The 19,763-nt window shown below is 44.4% G+C and overlaps 1 protein-coding gene across 1 annotated transcript in view; it reads left to right on the top strand.

Moving 5' to 3' along the window:
- Window positions 1-19,763, top strand: part of Klhl8 (kelch like family member 8) — a 56,572-nt gene that overhangs the window by 19,788 nt on the left and 17,021 nt on the right. The window contains exons 2-3 of the mRNA XM_051170630.1: window positions 5,981-6,355; window positions 19,024-19,572. Of these exons, the coding sequence (XP_051026587.1) occupies window positions 6,116-6,355; window positions 19,024-19,572 (789 nt within the window). The 5' untranslated portion in view covers window positions 5,981-6,115. The remainder of the gene's footprint in view (window positions 1-5,980; window positions 6,356-19,023; window positions 19,573-19,763) is intronic.

Below are 19,763 nucleotides of genomic sequence, written 5' to 3'. Positions count from 1 at the left end.
CTGTGTGACCCTCACCCTGTCAGCTTGTCTTTTAACATGGCAACCTCCGAGACCTTCTGAGCAGGTGAGGCGGGGCAAGCACTTACGTAGAGAGAGCTGACGGCAGGCCACAGAGACCCCCAATACCTTGCCAGCACTCAGCTCTGCTGGCACAGCAAGCAACAGTTGAAAATACGTGGACACATCTTCATACAGTGTGGGGGAAGAGCACCCCAGCACTGACTATGCAAAGCTTTTTCTATGTGTAGTATGTAAAGTGTAAGGAGTGTGTTTATTTTTCATCATAGTCTTTTTTTTTTTTTTTTTTAAGATTTATTTATTTATTGTGTATACAGTATTTTTGCCTGCGTGTACTCCTGCAGGCCAGAAGAGGGCACCAGATCTCTTTACAGATGGTTGTGAGCCACCATGTGGGTGCTGGGAATTGAACTCAGGACCTTTGGAAGAACAGTCAGTGCTCTTGGCCTCTGAGCCATCTCTCCAGCCCCTTTCATCATAATCTTTGACCCACTAATTTTCATACTAACATGAGGTTTAGGTGAAGATTTATTTAGTTTTTGTTTGTATGGCTATACTGTTATTTTATCATCATTTATTGAAAAGATCTTTTCTTCACTGAATTGCTTTGTGCTTTCTCAAAAATCAATTGCTGTGTTTGTGTAGGTCTGTTTCTGAATCTCATGTTATTGCTGTCTCTACATGGTCTCTGATGGTCTTGTCACTTTTGTTTCAGAATAGTCTGAGAGCTGCAGTAGCATTGCTAAAGTGTTAGCACTGCCACAGACCCCTTGGCCAGTCTCCTTCTACTGGCTTCTGATGTTAGTTTGGTGGGATTGTTTCAATTCACTTCTATTAATGCATATTTATTAATTAAGACTGTCCTAGTTTGTTTTTGTTGTGCTTACACCATGACCAAAAGTAAACTGGGTGGGTGGGAGGGTGGGTTAGGGTTTATTACACCTTACAGGCACAGGTCATCTCCTAAGGAAGCTGAGGCAGGTGCCTGATGGAGAACTGATGGAGGGGCCCGGCTTTCTGTGTCTTCCTCTGGCTGGCTCAGTGACCTCTCTTACACAGCTTGCGCTTGCCTGTCTAGGGTAGCACCTGCACGGTGGTCTGGGCCCTCCTGTATCAGTTAGCAGTTAAGAAAATGCCCCCCACAGACATGCCCACTATTCCTGTGATGGGGGCTGCTTCTCGGTCAAGGGTCCATCTTCTTCTAGTTTATGTCAAGTTGGCAAAGCATTGACCCCCACGAAAGCTTCCACCTATCCCAGTTCCTGCTCTCTGTTTACCCCCTTGTTTCAGAATCCCATTTAGGACGCTGCAGTAACTTTAGATTCTGTGTCTCCTTGGGCTTCTCCTGGCCACCACGGTAACTGGGTTTCCTTCATTCCTAACGACTGGTGCTTATTGGTCGGATGTTTTGTAGAGTGTTCCTTTTGTATTTGCCTGATGCTTTTTTCACAGCCACACTGAGGCTGTGGGCTGTGAGAAGTAGAGACAACAGACTTAGCACGCTGTCCTCACTGTGGCGTGTTGAGCGAAGGCTGCGTAAGTCCGTGAGGTCAGCTGGTGTTGCTCTTGATCAACACTCGATCATATCCTGAGCTGGCTGAAGGGTAGTCTGCGTCAGGTGTTACCACTGTGAACTTATCCCCTGTTCTCTCCTGTCATGGGGTGCCCTTTAGAGTGAGGTCACTGTGCCACTATATGCAGACTGCACCTCAGGAGTAAGGTCTCTTAAGGCTGGGGAGATAATTCACTCTGTAAAAGCATTTGCCTCAAAAGCAGGAAAACCTGAGCTCATATCCGCAGCACTTAGGAGGCAGAGGCAGGCAGATCTCTGTGGGTTCAAGGCCAGCCTGGGCTGCAGAGTGAGCTCCAGGACAGCCAAGGCTAGCTACTACACAGAGAAACCCTGTCACGAAAAAACAAAAAAGAGGGCTAGAGAGATGGCTTAGAGGTTAAGAGCACTGTCTGTTCTTCCAAAGATCCTGAGTTCAATTCCCAGCAACCACATGGTGGCTCACAACCATTTATATAGTGAGATTTGGTACCCTTTTCTGACCTTCAGGCACACATGTGGGCAGACTACTATATAAATAATAAATAAACTTAAAAAAAAAAAAAAAAACAAGAGCAAACACACAGATCGTCCAGGCGTGTTAACATGCACATGTAATCCCAAAAGTGATGGTGAACTCACTGATAAAGGCCGGTGGGTCATTAGAAGCCCACTGACCAGTTAGCCAAGCGCACCTGGTGAGCTGCACCAGGGCATGAGAGACTCTGTCACAAAGAAAAGGCCCAAGGCACCTAAGGTCGCACACCAGGCTTGCCTTCTGACCACCACATGCCTGCCATGTGTATGCGTGCACATACATGGCACGCACGCACGCACATACATGCACACACACGCACATGCATGAGTGAAAAGCCTCCTTGTGTTATTTGGAAATCTATGATGTGCACGCCTCCCCCTTCCTCTTTGTTTCTGGACTGAACCAAAGGCCTTGCCCGCAGCAGGCAGGCAGCCATTCCCCCTGAGCACTGCCTCCTGACGTTGTCGCTGGTGGCCAGTTGGTGAGTTCTCCTCCACTTGTCACTCACTCTGTCGCTGGCTTGTACCAGCCACGCTTGGAGTTCCGTGATCTGACGCCAATGCAGTAGGCATACTGGGTTTTAAATTGAATGTAGTAACTCCTCAAACCTTGCTTCAAAAGTATTTCCTGCTTTCTGGATCCTTTGCCTTCCCATTATAAAATTTAGACTCAGCTTGTCTGTGTCTTTATTATAAAAACTTCTTATGTGGTTTTTATTGGAATTGATTTGAATCAGAATCAATCATGTGTAGTATGGTGAGTCTAGCCGAGGAACTGTGGCAGCTTCCCGTTTCTTTCCGTTTTCTTTGATTTGCTTCAACAAAATATTTCAGCGTGTGTGTCCTGACCGTGCTTTACTGGGTGTGTGCCTGAGCACCCCCCTTTCCTGGTCCACTTGGATGCAGGGACCCCCCACACTTTTTTCCAGGCGTGCATTGCTAGTACAGAGAAACAGAGTGATTTCCTTATGCCTCCCTTGTGTTCTGTGACCTTGTAAACTTACTAGTGCTGGGTGCTGCTCACAAATGCTATGAGACGTAAACTGACCTCCCTGGGGACAAAGGGCAGGCCTCCAGCCTCATCTCGGAACATTCCCATTGAAGTGGCTTGTTCTCTCCTGTCCCACCCGCCTTTTCAGTTTTATCAGCCTTAGCATCAGGTATGTCGTTAAGCAATAGGATGTCGCCACCACCAGGTCTCCACAGTGAAAGTAAGTAAAGCAGACAGTGGTGGGGGGTCCTACAAGCTCCGGACACTTTACTTCTTGTTCAATGCAAATGTGTATACTTCTGCCGCCCGTCTCCGTGCTGAGCAATAGGAGGGCCACTCTTATCATACAGCACTGGAAGCCAGCAGGATAAGCTTGTTGCTGCCTCCCCGAGGACAGGAGAGCACAGAGAGCCTGTCTTGTGATGTCACATCCATCACGGTGAAGGACGTATGGGCAGCTTCCTTCCATAAACCCTGAGAAGAATAAGAACGCTGGGCTCCTTGTCTACAGCTCCAGCCTGATTCTTCTCAGCAGCGCTGTTCCCGCCTCCCTTCCCTTCAGTTGAATTTGTACAAATCTTTAGACTCTCTCTAGTTCGTTATGATTTACTTGTGAGAGAAGATTGCACACGTACAGTTACTCCAGTGTAAACAATTCTGTTGCTTTTCAGGTTGTGCCTTCTCATTTCTCCCATTATTGCATCAAAGAGAACTTCCACTTCTTAAGTGTTTTCCTCCTCCCTCCCTCCCTCCCTTCCTCCTTCCCTCCCTCCCTCCCTCTTCCTCTCCTGAGTACTAGGATTACAGCACGCCCTGTCCCCTAGTAGTCTCCTATGTCAGGGCTTATGTTTAGGGACCAACTCCATTTTTAGTTAACGTTTGTCAGTAACAGAAGGTAAGGGACCAGTTTCACTTCTTTGCATTTGATATTCAGGTTGTTTTGTAATGGTTGGTCATTACTTTAGGGTTTTTTCTTCTGGTGTTGGGGATTGAACACATGCTAGGCAAGTGCCCTACCGCTAGCCCACACCCCTAGCTTGTGTTTTTACCAAGTTCCAGTCTTTCTCTGAGTTACAGTAAAATGTATGTGTTTGGCCTAGGAAGCCAATAACTGACAAAGAGACAGAAACATAATTCAAAGCTGCAAGCACAAGCCAGGCAGAATCTAAACTGCGAATTTTTAAACAATACACTAAAATAAACTACTCTAATCCTCATAATCTACATATATCCCAAGCACTTGCCAGTCTGATCCTTGGTGGCTTCTCTCCTCCAACTCTCCATCTACTGTTCACTGTCAAAGCTTGACTCCACCCCTCTCCAGGAAGTCCCGCCTTCCACTTCCTGACCTTCTGCCCAGCGGATTGGCTAAACGGCGCTTTATTGACAGTTGTTACATCCACTCAAGACATTCCTCCACAATTCCCCTTTTTAGTCTAATAATTAAAAAAAAAACCTTTTTCCTATACATTTATATTATTACAACAATATATAATATACACGCACAAGAACAAAACAATTGTTATATTCATGCTATTCTCATAATGTTTTGCTGTCTTCAACCCCATCAGAGGCTTGAGAAGGAATAAAATTAATTACTTGAGTGAACAGGAAGTGCAGGTTAACAGCTTCCAAAATGAAAAAGTGACAGGGACACTTTGCTGCCTGAACAGTCACTCAAAACTCTCTAACTCATTAGAGCATTGTCTTCAGCCTTCTGGTCCAGTATATCTGACAGACATATTTGTGAAGCAGGGACTATTGAGGACTTGCCTACCCCGACTTGGCAGAGTTCGGCCATCAACTCTACCTGCATCCAAGCTTACCCATTTCAGGCCAAATTCTGTGACAGAAAACAAGGACATTTTTGCCCAGTGGCTGGTTTGCCACATCTGAAGCCATCTCCATAAGGAGGTTCCTCGATGCTCATTACCTTCTTTGAGGCAGGCTGGGTGTTGCCAGGAGACAGGCGGATCTTTGTGAGTTCGAGGCCAGCCTGGTCTACAAAGCAAGTCTAGGACAGCCAAGGAGAAACTCTCTCTCAAAAAACAAAACAAAACAAAACAAAAAAATTAAAAAATAAAATTCGGGCCAGGCATCGTGGCACACATCTATAATCCCAGCACTTGGGAGGCAGAGGCAGGGGGTTCACTTTAAGTTCAAAGATAGCCTGGTCTACAAAATGAGTCTAGTACAGCCTAGGCTATACAGAGAAACCCTGTCTCAGAAGAAAAAAAAGAAAAGAAAAGCTCAAAGAAGATCACAGACAGTAAGTGGTAGCTGATGGTTTAATTAAAAACCCTTTGTTTATGTTACCTAGACAGAATTGTAGCACACATCTATCAATGATAAGAATATTCATCAAATGCACTTGTTAATGAAGTGTGGTCTGTGCACTCCAGTGATGTCTGCACACTCCAGGGAGGTCTGTGCACTACAGGGCAGCTCTTCCTGTTTCTGGTTGTATATTTTTAGCTCTTGAACTATTCCTATAAGTGATATACTCACTTCCCAGAAGAACTAAGTAAGTTTCTAAGTGATGGGATCAGTCTGACATAGAACCTAATTCAATAAAACCATCCTTTATTTTTGCCTGGAGTCCACAAAAAGTTTCTAAACCTCCAAGTTTTAACTTCTGCTTTTGAGGCCAGTGTACCCTGTGTTTCAAACGTCTGTGCCCTTTAGTTGTTTCTGCATTGAAGTTTAAAGGTGTTCTTCTCTGACATAGTTAGGTGTAGCGAGTCATGTGACATTTATTGTGAAGCTGCAGGGTCCTCCAGCGGTGACCAATGAGCTTGCATGTATCTTATGGATAGTTATAATCAATGATAACAACTTTTAGTTTATCTTTGTGTTTTGTTGCTTTTTTTTTTTTAACATTACAGCGAACTATATAGTGACAATTGAAGGAATTTTGAAAGATGTCTAAAGTTTAGTGGCTGCCTCTGTCTTCTGTCTTCTCACCCTCGGGAAAAATAAATAAATGGGATGTTTCAGAAGAGAGCTATATAAAAAGAAGAATGTTGCAAATGGCTTCAGAATCTACCAATGGGAAACAAGTTAGGAGTCACATGACAAAGGGGCGGCGCCAGCACCCGCACCAGCACCAGCAGCAGCCCGCGGCGAGGAGCAGGTCCTCTGTCAGCGAGGGTGATGGCGACGACTCCTTCATCTTCGAAGCCAATGAAGCCTGGAAAGACTTTCACAGCTCCCTCCTCCGGTTCTACGAGAACGGGGAGCTCTGTGACGTCACACTAAAGGTGAGGCCGCTTCTTTCTTTTCCCAACTTGTTTGGTGTATTGCAAGAAATGAAGGTTTATGTACTTGGAAAATGCTAAGTTGTCCCTGACTTGTTAAGTCAGGGTGACTTTAAGCTCGGTCATCTGTGAATCAATGTCTCCTGCGTGGCCCGAGTTAGCTTTGAAGTCATGACCACCCTGCCTCATATTTCCTGTGTGTCAGGATTACAGTGTGCTGCACTGTACCTGGATTGGTCTTTTTTATTGAAGAAATAGTCACACTGTTATACTAATTAACTGCTAGTCTATGTTTTTAATTGAAAATTTTCATACAATAAATTCTGGTCACCATTTTCTCTCCCTCATTCGTCCCAGATCCTTCCCTTTCCCCACCCACCCAGCTCCATACCCTTTCTCCCCCCTCCCTCCATCTCTCAAACAGGCAAGCAAAACTACAAACAACCCAACTAGAGGGACAAAAAACAAAAAAAAACCCAAAAACTTAAAGTAATACCACACACAGACCCACAAAACTCACAAAATCAGAAATCATAATACAGAAGCAAGAGACCAGTAAGACAGGAAGTGCCCAGACGAAGCTCTGTGAGACAGGAAGTGCCCAGACGAAGCTCTGTGAGACAGAAGTCCACAAAACACCATTGACCCGTGTCAGCACCTACTGCCCTTAAGTATGGTTGCTACACAGTGAGGCTCCATTGTGAAAACTAAGCGCTCCTTTGTAAGCGGTTGTCAGTTGGAGATGCACAGGGGTTGGAGCCCGTGTCCACTCTACCCCTCTCAGTTACCCCTCTCAGAACTCGGATGCCCTCTGACTTGAGTCTGTGCAGGTCATGTGGTGCTGCCACAGTCTCTGTGAGTTCCAGTGTGTGTCAGCCTTGTGTCTGAAAGACACTGTTTCCTGGGAGTCATCCGTCACCTCTGGTTCTTACAGTCTCTGCCTTCTCTTTCTCGTAGCTCCCTGAGCTCTGAGGGGAGGGGCTTAGTGAAGACCGGATGTCCTAAGGTCCCTCACTCTGTGCACATTGTCCACTTGTGGGTCTCTGTGTTAGTTCCCGTCTGCTGCAGGGAGAAGCTTCTCTGCTGATGCCATGTGAGGCACTCATTGATCTGTGGGTAGAGCAGAGTGTCATGAGGAGTCACTTTATTGCTGTTTCTCTAGCAGAACAATAGTGTTTGTTTTCCCCCTAGACCCATGAGTTAATTGGCTCCATATTGCTGGAGTGGGCCTTAATTCCAACCAGGAAGTGGTTGGTTATGCCCACAGTGTTTGTGCCACAGTGTGTACTAGTGGACCTTGCAGGTAAGTCGCTGTTGAAGATCACAGGTCTGTGGCTGGGTCAGTGGTTACCTTTCTCCATTGGTAGCGCGCAGAGCACCTCCCAGCACCATGAACACTAATCAGCAGGGTGGAGCCTCCGGTGAGGCACCAGCTCAACTTCCCCATGACCAGGGAGATACCTAAGTGTTCTCGTTAGCAATAGGACCTTACCATGAGTTTGTGGAGAGCAACAAAGTGCTTTGGTAGTAGCCTGAGGCGTTTGGGAGTTCACAGAAGGCCGCTTGGGCCAACAGCTCAACTGCGAGTCGCCAAGTCCTGACACTGGAGGCTTCACTTGGCTGTGAAAGATGTCTGGTTGGAACACTGTCTCTACGGTTGTGTGGTAATTCCGTGTAGGTTTCTTTCTGTATGGATACATTTTAGGAAACTTCTACAGCAGGAAGTTTTCATACGACCCAGAAGTGGCCCTGACTGTTAGTTGTCCCTCCTGTTTCCTCCTCTCTGACCACCTTGTCCACCCCTCTCTCCATGCAGTCATCTCACTCCAGTCTCCTATCCCACACCTGTCTCTCCACAACTGTATATTCCACTCCCCCTTCCAGGGGAGACCCTCCTTTCTGGAGTCCTGTACCACGAACCTAACCACTGTGGCTGTGCAGATTGTAGCACGCGCATTGAAAACTAAAAGCTAATCTCCACATTGTAAGAGAAAGCATCGGGCTGGAGAGATGGCTCAGAGGTTGAGAGCACTGGCTGCTCTTCTAGAGGTCCTGAGTTCAATTCCCAGCAACCACATGGTGGCTCACAACCATCTATAAATGAGATCTGGTGCCCTCTTCTGGTCTGCATATGTACTTGCAGGCAGAACACTATATACATAATAAATAAATCTTTTTTAAAAAGAGAGAGAGAGAGAAAGCATCAATTTGTCTTTTGGAGTGTGGCTTACTTCTGGATGTTTTTTTGTTGCACATTCCATTTACCTGTAAATTTCATAATTTGATTTTTTTAAGAGTTGAATAATACTCCATTGTATAAATGTACCAAATTGTCTTCCATCAGTTAATGAACATCTAGGTTGTTTCCAGTGTCTAGCTGTTATGGATAGGCAGCAATAGCACGCATCAGCAAGTGTCTCTGTCTAGGATGGAGAGCTCTTTGGGTATATGCCCAAGAATTTGAGAGCTGGATCTGAGGTGGATCTGCCCCCAGGGTCCTGAGGAACTGCCATGCCATGTTGACGTCTGTAGCAGCAGAGTAAGTTGGTCGTCCCACCAGCATTGAGTGACTGTATTTTTCCCACATCCTCACCAGCATGAGCTACTTTGTTTTATTACCCTTGGCTATTCTGACTGGTGTAAGATGGAATCTCAAAGTAGTTTTGACTTGTATCCCTCTGATGACTAAGAAGGTTGGACATTTCTTTAAGCGTTTCTCAGCAATTTGTTTCATCCTTTGAGAACTCTCTGCTTAGTTCTGTGCCCTATTTTTACTTCTTTATTTATTTACTGCTTGATTTTTTTTACATTAATAAAAATATTTAACAAGCTGGTCATAGAGGCAGACATCTTTTAAAAATTATTATGAAGCCGGGCGTGGTGGCGCACGCCTTTAATCCCAGCACTCGGGAGGCAGAGGCAGGAGGATCGCTGTGAGTTCGAGGCCAGCCTGGTCTACAAAGTGAGTCCAGGACAACCAAGGCTACACAGAGAAACCCTGTCTCGAAAAACCAAAAAAAAAAAAAAAAAAAAAATTATTATGATTTATTCACATTACATCCTGATTGTTATCCCTTCCTGTTCCTACCTCTCTCCCTCTTCTGCCCTATTCCCCTCCCTGAGACCTCTGCGAGGGGCCTCCCCCCACCATCTAACCTCAGCCTGTCGGGCTCCATCAGGATAGCCTGCTCTCCCCATCCTAGACCTCTGCGAGGGGCCTCCTCCCCCACCCTCTGACCTCAGCCTGTCTGCTCCATCAGGATAGTCTGCTCTCCCCATCCTAGACCTCTGCGAGGGGCCTCCTCCCCCACCCTCTGACCTCAGCCTGTCCACTCCATCAGGATAGCCTGCTCTCCCCTCCCCTAGACCTCTGTGAGGGGCCTCCCCCCCCCATCTGACCTCAGCCTGTCCGCTCCATCAGGATAGCCTGCTCTCCCCTCCCCTAGACCTCTGCGAGGGCCCCCCCCCCCCACCATCTGACCTCAGCCTGTCCGCTCCATCCTAACCTCTGCGAGGGGCCTCCTCCCCAACCATCTGACCTCAGCCTGTCCGGCTTCATCAGGATAGCCTGCTCTCCCCATCTGTGTGCCCGCAAGGCTGTCCTGCCAAGGGGCAGTGATCAAGTCATGCTATGCCCCATTTTTAAACTGGGTTATTTGTTTTCTTGATGTCCAGGTTTTGTTGTTGTTTGGTTTCTTAATAAATTTTAGATACTAACCCTTTATCATATGTGTAATTGGTAAAGATCTTTTCCCATTCTGTGCATTGCTTCTTTGCTCAAATAGAAGCTTTTCAGTTTGATGAGGTCTGTTTATCAACTGTTGGCCTTAGTGTCTGTGCTAATGGTACTCTGTTCAGAAAGTCTTCCTGGGCATGTGACTTCAAGACTATTCCCACTTTCTCTTCTAATGGATTCAGTGTATGAGGTCTTATGTTGAGGTCCCTGACCCATCTGGAGTTCCGTGCAGGGTGACGGTGTGGATCTGCTCACATCCTGCTACCTGCAGCCATCCAGGTTCACGTGCACCAGTCACTGAAGATGCTCTGTTTTTCCCAGTGTGCATTTCTGGCTTTGTCAAAAATCATGTGTCCATAGATATGTACACTTATATCTGAGTCTTCAATTCCATTGATCAACGTGTCTGCTTTTACTCTAATACCATGCTGTTTTTATTTCTGGAGCTCTGTGCTATCCACCTGGAGATTGGTGATGGTGATACCCCCAGCAGGGGTTTTATTATTCAGGATTATTTTCACTACCCTGAGAGGGGTGTGTGTCTGTGTGTGTGTGTGTGTGTGTGTGTGTGTGTGTGTGTGTGTGTTCATGTCTGTCTGCAGCAGCTCCAGGAAGGTCCAGGGTGGGGTCTCTGGGGCTGGATGCCGATTCCCCTCCAGTTTGCTTCCTCCCTTGAGTCACCAGAGCTGATGGCTCAGGCAGCTGAGAAAATAAAGAGGGAAGGGAGCCCAGGGTTCCTTCTCTGGAGGCTGGCTGTACTGCAGCCAAGGAGGAAAAATTAAACTGACCATAATTTTCCTACCTCCAGGGCTGTAAATGCGGTTTCTAGACAAAAACTGCAGGGGAGTCGTAAAAGGAGGCTCTTTGATCAGTAGACAGGCCTCTTTGCAGAGATCTCCACTAAGCTAAAGTATGCCTGCTTGTCTGACAGGCGAGCCCTGAGTCTGTTAACTTATTTGTGAATCTGCAGGGAAATAAGAAATAAGAGAGAGATAGAAAATAAGCCACTCACACACATACATTCAGATGGAAAATAAGCCACTCACACACACACATTCAGATAGAAAATAAGCCACTCACACACACACATTCAAGAGAAAAGGTGGGTGAAGTTAGGCATCTTAACTTCAACTGGATGAAGCAAAGCCTCCCAATTTCAACACCGTTTATTGTTGATTACCGTGCCTATACTTCTGAGAAAAAGGAATGACCCCCACAGTCACAAAAACAGATGGATTCTAAAATACAACAGGTTACATGTTTTAAAAGTAAACGTTTCTTATCTATGTCACCATTACATAGGTTTCACAGTGAGTTCAGAGTGACAAAGGTTGACAAGACCTAAAGGTTAACAGGGTCTAAAACTTGTAAGAATATATGACTTTTCAAGTAAGACTGACCAAGCTATACATTATCCAGCTATCTCTTAGTTCATAATGAGTCCAGGACAGTAATTTTATCTGCCTTTCATTCTAAGAAACAGTAAATTTAAAATGACAGCATATGATTCCACAAAGTGACAAGGTATAAGGAATTAGAACAGTTTGTAGATTTAGACATTAAGGCTCATCTTATTTTAGACATTTCTAGGTAACCCCATTATATCTTGGGTTCATGGAAAGTTTAAACCAACTTGCCTATATTTATGATGAATACCAGGGTTCGTGGTGCCATCTGGAGTGAAGGCTTATCTGAAGCCACAAATCTGCTTCAAGGCTATCCTTAGTGAGGCATCTGGAGGTCCATAAAGGTATTTATTGCAGCCATAAACTCTCTAAAATTGTTTTAGATTTTCTAAAACAATTTGACTTTTAAAATTATTTGAATCAAATCAGGAATTCTATAATCAGGGATTAATTCATCTGAACAACAGTACATCCTCAACAAGATCCTGTAGGAAGTTTGCTCAATCAGAGCTGGTCAATACCCAGAAAGTGACAGTCCACACCAATGCCAGATGCGTTTTCTTTTTGATTCCTCAAGACATGGTTTCTCTGTATAATCTTGGATGTCCTGGACTCACTTTGTAGACCAGGCTGGCCTTAGACTCACAGCACTCCACCTGCCTCTGCCTCCTGAGTGCTGGGATTAAAGGCGTGCGCCACCACGCCCGGCTCTAATGCTAGATTTTAGAGAGCTGCAGCAGTGCACAATTGACAGGGTTGTTAGAGGTTGGGAGCAGTTCTGGGGTGCATCATGGTACAGACCTTGCAAAACACCAGATCACTGCCTAGAAAGCCCACATACCTAATGAGCTCCTCTAGCAGGGCGACTCTTGGCATGTTTCTAAATGAAGCTAAAAATTGTCCTCTCAATTTTTGTGAAGGCAGCTCTGAATGAGATATCTGCATCAAACCCCTCCCCTTAGCTCAGGAAACCCCATGCAAGAGGAGGCAGAAGGAGTAGGGGAGACAGAGGGGACAGATGACACCAGGACAACAGTGTCCTCTAAAACAACTGAGCAAGGCTCATATGAACTCACAGAGACTGGAACAGCAAGCACAGGCCTGCACGGGTCTGCCCCGGGTCCTCTGCGTATTCACTATAGCTTTTTGCTTAGTATTTGTTTTTTGTGTTTTGTTTTGTTTTGTTTTTTTCAAGACAGAGTTTCTCTGTGTAGCCTTGGCTCTCCTAAACTCACTTTGTAGACCAGGCTGGCCTCGAGCTCACAGTGATTCACCTGCCTCTGCCTCTCAAGTGCTGAGATTAAAGGTGTGCACCACCACCGCCCGGCCACTTAGTACCTTTATGGGACTCCTGAGTGTGTGAGCAAGTGCGTGTCTGATTCTTGTGCCTTCTGCTGGGCTCTTTTATTTTTCTGTTGGCTTGGCTTGTCCAACTTTGATAGGATGGTTTTGTTTTATCCCATTATATTTTGTTGTTATCTCTTAGAAGCCTGTTCTTTTTTCATGAGAAAATCAAAGGGAGTGGGTCCAGATGAGAGAGGAGGTGGGGAGGAACGGGGAAGGGTAGAAGGAGGGAAAACGGTATTCAGGTTATATAATATGAGAAAAGAATATGTGGGGCTGGAGAGATGGCTCAGAGGTTAAGAGCACTGACTGCTCCTCCAGAGGTCCTGAGTTCAATTCCCAGCAACCACATGGTGGCTCACAATTATCTATAATGAGATCTAGTGCCCTCTTCTGGCCTGCAAGTGTACATGCAGGCAGAGCACTGTATACATAATAAATAAATCAATCTTTTTTTAAAAAGGGATATGCTTAATAAAAGGGGGACATTTTCACTCAAATGAAAATTAATTTATTAATTTAAAATACAAAAAAATTCTGTGAAGAATTGTGTTCGGATTTTGACATGGATTCATTGAATCTGTAGATTGCTTTCAGTAGGATGGCCATTTTAATTATGTTAAATCCTACTGGTTCATGTGCATGGGAGATCTTTCCATCCTCTGATTTCTTTTTTCAGTGTCTTAAAGTTTTTATCATACAAAACATTCACTTGCTTGGTTAGAATTACCCCCAAGATACTTTTTTGAGGCTATTGGGAACGTCACTGTTTCCCTGATTTCTTTCTCAGTCTGTTTGCCATGTGTGGATAGGAAGGCTGCTGGCCTTGGTGAGTTGTGTACAATGCTACTTTGCTGAAAGTGACTGTCAGCTGTAGAGTTTCCTGGTGGTGTTTTAGGGTCATTCGTGTATAAGATCCTGTCATCTGCAGATGAAGAGACTTTGGCTTCTTCCTTTCCTCTTTGTGTCCCCTTGATCTGCTTCTGTTCTCTTCCTCTCTAACTAAGACATCAAGTACTGCATTGAACAGATATACAGAAAGTGGACATCCTTGTCTTGTTCCTGATTTTAGTGAAAATACTTTGGTTTTTCTCCCTCTTTCAGTTGATGTTGGCAATGGCCTTTTGTAAAGCACCTTATTATGTTGAGTTTTGTCTCTTGTCTCTTTAGTCTCTCCAGGACTCTTATGATGAAGGGATGTTGGACTTTTCTACATGTTACAAGATGGTCATGCAGTTTTGTCTTTCAGCTTGTTTATGTGGTGGATAACGTTGACCATCCCTGACTCTCTGAGATGAAGCCTACTTGATCATGGTAAATGATCCTTTTGATGTGTTCTTGGATTTAGTTTGCCAGTATTTTATTGAATATTTTTGCATCAATGTTCATCAGGGAAACTGGTCTGTAATTCTCTTTGCTGAGTCTTTGTGTGGTGTGGGAATCAGGGCAACTGTGGCCTCATAAAAAGAATTGGGCAACGTTTCTTCTGTTTCTACTTTGTGGAATAATTTGAGGAATACTGACATGAATTCTTCTTTGAAAACCTGGTAGAATTGTGCATTAAACCCATCTGGCCCTGGGCTTTCCGTTTGGTTGGGAGACTTTTAATCACTGTTTCTATTTCTCTAAGCGTTAAAGGTTCTTTTTCTTTCTTTTTTCTTTTCCCTTTTATTGAGACAGGGCCTCAACTTGCCAGGCAGTGGTGGCACATGCCTTTAATCCCAGCACTGCAGAGTCACAGGCCAGCTTGGTCTACAGAGCAAGTTTAGAACATCCAGGGCTACAGTGTTGGAGATGCACACTGCTTTGGGAGGATTCGTGGCTTCCTGTAAATCAGCGTAGTCAGCGTGTTTCCTCCAATGGTCATTGTGTGTGAAAGACAAGCACCGTAAACGTGGCTGTGCTGTCCAGTTATAAGGCCACCAGCTCATTTAAACCTTAGAGTAGGTGTTAAGTGGAAAGAAAAATGTGACTAGTGGGCTATATTTGCTTTGTGGGAATTTGAAATTGAGCCAGAGATGAGCGTAATGTGGCATTTTTATAGAGGCTCAGATGTCTTAGTGATGTCTGAAAGGTGATTAGAAGGACTTACATAAGAGTTAATATATTGCCTTCAGGTCATTTCAGGAGGCAAATCTTGTTTACATACTATTATGTTTACTAGTGGAAACGTTTTTAAATACTTTAGGTAAGGAAAGCTCTAAGGTTATGTATGGCTGAGCATTTCACACACTCTTTATTGTCTAGGTGCTAGTGAGTGAACTGAACACTCACGTGCTAAGCACACACTCCACAGCCTCCTTAAGGGTCATTTCGTAGCATCCACTTCTGGATCCCATATGCTGTCAGTGCAGATAGCATTGCATACACACCGTTAACTCACATGTCATGTAGCTTGAGGACATCCCACTCCCTTACTATAGGTGCAAGTTAATTTTATGTGGAAGGGGTAATACAAATATAGAGTGAGAGCCCCAGTAGCACGTGTGTTTTGCCTGCATGCATGCATGTGCACCACTTGTGTGCCTGGTGCCTGGAGAGATGGAAAGAGGACATCTGGTCCCCTGGGACTGGAGTTGCAGGTGGTTGTGAGTCACTGTGAGGGTGCTGGGAACTGAACCCAGGCTTTTACCCACTGAGCCATCTCCGCAGCCCAGGCCATGCAGCAATTCTTAATGGTGTCATAATATATACTGTTTATATTATTTGACTTTTAAAAAGTGTTTGATTTTTCTAAGCCAATGTTCATGGGCTCTGTTAATATTTTCTAAAATTTTAACTGGTGTAATTATTGTCAAAACTTCAACTGGCCCAGGAAGAACAATCACTCTAAAGATTATTGGAAAACAGTGTGTGATCTGCATTATAATATTACCTTGCAAAGGGAGGAAAGACGAATTGTTTACATTATAACTAGTGATTGCTGACCTGAAAGCAGGCTGACGTTTCTGTATTGCAGCTCTGAAGGCAGAGGAACTCAAGACACAGCAGGCTTGCTATCTGGTGGGGCTATTCTCTATGCTTCTAAAGTGAGGACGAGCCAGTGAGGACGCATTTGCTGTGTCCTCACGTGCTGCAAGGCAGAAGGAGAAAGGCCTAAGCTGGTTCCAGCTAACCCTTTTACAAGCCTGTGACTTCATGAGCTCAGAGCCACATGGTTTCTTCATTCCTCAAATCCCTTAGGGGAGGGGCCTTTCAGACCGTATCCCAGTTGTAGCTAATAAAAAAGGGATGATAACAGAGGCGGTCCCCTCTACTCAGTGCATGAGCACTCTGCAGTGTTGTGGTGTCATCAGAATTCTGTGATGGTCTCCTGTCCATTCAGCTGGGAATGAGGGCTGGTTGGTTGGTTAAGTCTGTTTTGTGTTGCTCAGAAGAGAAAAAAAGAAAAATACAATCTGAATTGTCTCTATTATATAATTTGAAAATGAATCAGAGTAAGTATAATTATTGTAGAACATTGGGGAGTTACTGTCATGTGGTAATTTAGTACATGTGAAGATTATTTTGAAATTGGTACATCTATCTACCTCTCTCCTTTTAGATCTTGACAAACACTTTCTGCCCACTAAGAGTAATTTAAATTAGTTAATTTTTTGTTGTTGTAGTTTGGTTTTTGTTTTGTTTTGGAGACAGGGTTTTTCTGTGTAGCCTTAGCTGTCCTGGACTTACTTTGTAGACCAGGCTGGCCTTGAACTCACTGAGATCTACCTGCCTCTGCCTCCCAGAGTGCTGGGCATGCACTACTATGCCCAGCAATTAGTTAATTTTAAAAAAGTAGTATTAATTAAAAGAGCAAAATTATCAAAGGTTAAATTGAAAACTTAAAATATAGCTTATAAAGGAAAAGAGGTTTGGCTACAGATTTGTTTTTATTATTTTGTATACAAAGAATAGTTTCATAATAACCACATTATTGAAAAGTGTCGCATAATTAAGGAATAAAAAAGGAAAACCAATAAGAAAAAATGTTCACTTGCAGCATATTACCCAGAGCATTGTAGAAGTGGCCCTGAGGTGAAGGGTCACCAGCCTTGTTCTGTGGTCGGGACAGGCAGGTCAGCAGAATGTAACAAGCTATTTAAAAAGTGGGGTCCTCCAAAACCATCCCAAAATTAAGAGAAAATACTTGTCTGTAAGATGTCATTTGTGTGTAAGAAACTGAAATGACCTAAAAACCAATGTCAGATGATCAAATAGTGTGTTGCAGCTGTGGTGCCAGTAAGTGGAAGGATTGCAAACATTTCCAACACTTGGAGAATAATTATATATTTACTTTGAACTTACATGGAAGCCGTTGCAGCAAATGTGTTAGCAAGTTGGCAGTCGAACTGGGAGAAAACACTGCTGTGCTTTTCTCTGTGTCCGCTGGGCATTTCAGACTGAGAGAAAACCAGTGGAGAAAGCCACGCTGTAGGGCAGTGGATTAGCGGACTTCTAAGTAAGAACTGACAGCGAATGGGATTATAATCGCTCTTTTTCAACAGCTTTAGTCTATTTCACCTCATAATTTGGCAGTGCACTTACTGTGTTAGAGTTCTTAGTTTATGGGTCTGAGTAAAAGTGAGACTGCCTGCCGCCCCTCTGTCCTCTCCCCGCGCCCCCTGTGGTGACAGTAAAGGGCCTTAGGGATGCAGAGTCTTGTTTTGTTGTGTTTTTCCAAAGTGGCCAGTTTTAAGTATTTTAAATATTTTAGTAAGAAATAATTCAATAATGTTTATATTCTAAATGTTTTACTAAAGTTTAAGGTTGACATGAGTTTGTTCTTACTATCTCGAATTGTTCATATGTTCGTTCTTTGATCTAACAAAAATGTAAGCAAGAACATTTACTAGTATTGAGGACACACATATACACAAATACATATTTCATGGTACGTATTTCTATGACTAAATCATACAGTTATTTTATAGTTTATATATTTTTTAGTCCAATTTGAAGCACCAAGTTTATATAGTTCTAATTTTTTATTAAATTGTTTTGGTAAAAGATAACTATTTTATGTGACAGGAAAATACAGAAATAAACTGTATGATGAAATATATAATATCAGAGAAGAGTTAGCATAGTACAAGGCCAGATTTTTTGTGTATTTCATATATGGTTGTACAAAGATCTTGAGCCTTTAGAATGGATAGTTATTCTAAAAGAATACATTTGGGGTTTGGTTTTGTTTTTTGAGACAGGGTTTCTTTGTGTAGCCCTGGCTGTCCTAGACTCACTTTGTAGACCAGGCTGGCTTTGAAGTCACAGAGATCTGCCTCCCTGAGCACTGGGATTAAAAGAGTGCCACCATGCCCAGCTACGTGTTTGTTTGTTTGTTTTTTAATCAAGAGATTAAAATAGAGTTGTAGAAAGACAAAGTTGTTTTTTTTATAATTTACATGTCTTAGTTGCTGTTCTATTGCACCATGACACCATGATCAGACAACTTACAAAAGAGTTTATTGGGGGCTACAGTATGAGAGGGTGAGTCCATGTCCACTGTGGCAGGGAGCGTGGCGGCAGCAGGCAGCATGGTGCTGGAGCAGCAGCTGGGAGTTCACATGCTGGGACAGCAGTCTAGAAACAGAAAGAAAGAGAAAGAAAGGGAATGGCATGGGCTTTTGACATCTCAAAGCCCTCTTCCAACACGCCACACCTCCTGATCCTTCCCAAACAGTTCCACCCGGTGGGAACCAAACATTTAGGTGTGTTAGCCTGTGGGGGACCATTCTCATTCAGACTGCCCCTCTGGCTATTGACTTCATAGCTTGGGTGGAAAGGCCGTACTAAAATAGCTATTCTCTGGAAATTGCGTGACTCTGCTTTGTGATACTATGGTGTAATAGAGTGTTATCAATTTGAGGGGGGGCTGGGAATTGAACTTACAGCCTCATGCATGCAAAGCAAGCCCCTGCCACTAAGCCCTTATACAATTGTTAAAATGTTATTTTTAGGATGCCTTAAAAATGTTTACTAGTTCACAGAATGATCCTCAAATATGAGATAGCATAGAAAATAATAGTTCAGTGTGGCTAATTTAAGCGGCGAAATTACCTGACTTCCAGAAACTGGCCTAGAATGAAGGTTAAGTAGCTAAAGGATTTCAGCATTCACGTGAGTCCCAGGCGTGTGAACACTGTCTATGGCGCGTGTTCTCTCATGTGGAACCGCCTCCTCAGTGTGTGTGTTGATTTGGACAGGTCGGCTCGAAGCTCATCTCCTGTCACAAGTTGGTGCTGGCTTGTGTGATCCCCTACTTCAGAGCCATGTTTCTCTCCGAAATGGCTGAGGCCAAGCAGGCGCTGATTGAGATTCGAGACTTTGACGGAGATGCCGTGGAAGACTTGGTGACGTTCGTCTACTCTTCACGGCTCACGTTGACAGTGGACAACGTGCAGCCTCTGCTGTACGCAGCTTGTATTCTGCAGGTTGAACTGGTGGCCAGAGCCTGCTGCGAGTACATGAAGTTGCATTTCCACCCCTCCAACTGCCTGGCGGTGCGAGCCTTTGCGGAGAGTCACAACCGGATAGACCTGATGGACATGGCGGACCAGTACGCCTGCGAGCACTTCACAGAGGTGGTGGAATGCGAAGACTTCGTGAGCGTGTCCCCCCAGCACCTCCACAAGCTTCTGTCCTCCAGTGACCTCAACATTGACAGCGAGAAGCAGGTCTATAGCGCGGCCATCAAGTGGCTTCTCGCCAATCCCCAGCATCATCCTAAGTGGCTGGATGAGACGCTTGCGCAGGTAGCAAATGCGCATGTGCGGGGACACGGGCTGAGGGGGGGGGTAGCGGTGTCTGGGGGAGTGTGTGTTTGTGTGTGTATGGAGTCACTCATCTGAACTGGTGTGATGTTAACTCCTTGTGCCCTGTGTGGTTCCTACACTAATGATACATCTTGATTTGTTGTACTTGCATGATTTTTTAAGCTCAAATA

Source organism: Acomys russatus, chromosome 28 (genome assembly GCF_903995435.1).
Source record: "Acomys russatus chromosome 28, mAcoRus1.1, whole genome shotgun sequence".
NCBI lineage: Eukaryota > Metazoa > Chordata > Mammalia > Rodentia > Muridae > Acomys > Acomys russatus.
Note: the sequence above shows the minus strand (reverse complement) of the source record. Positions and strands in the feature narration are given on the sequence as shown.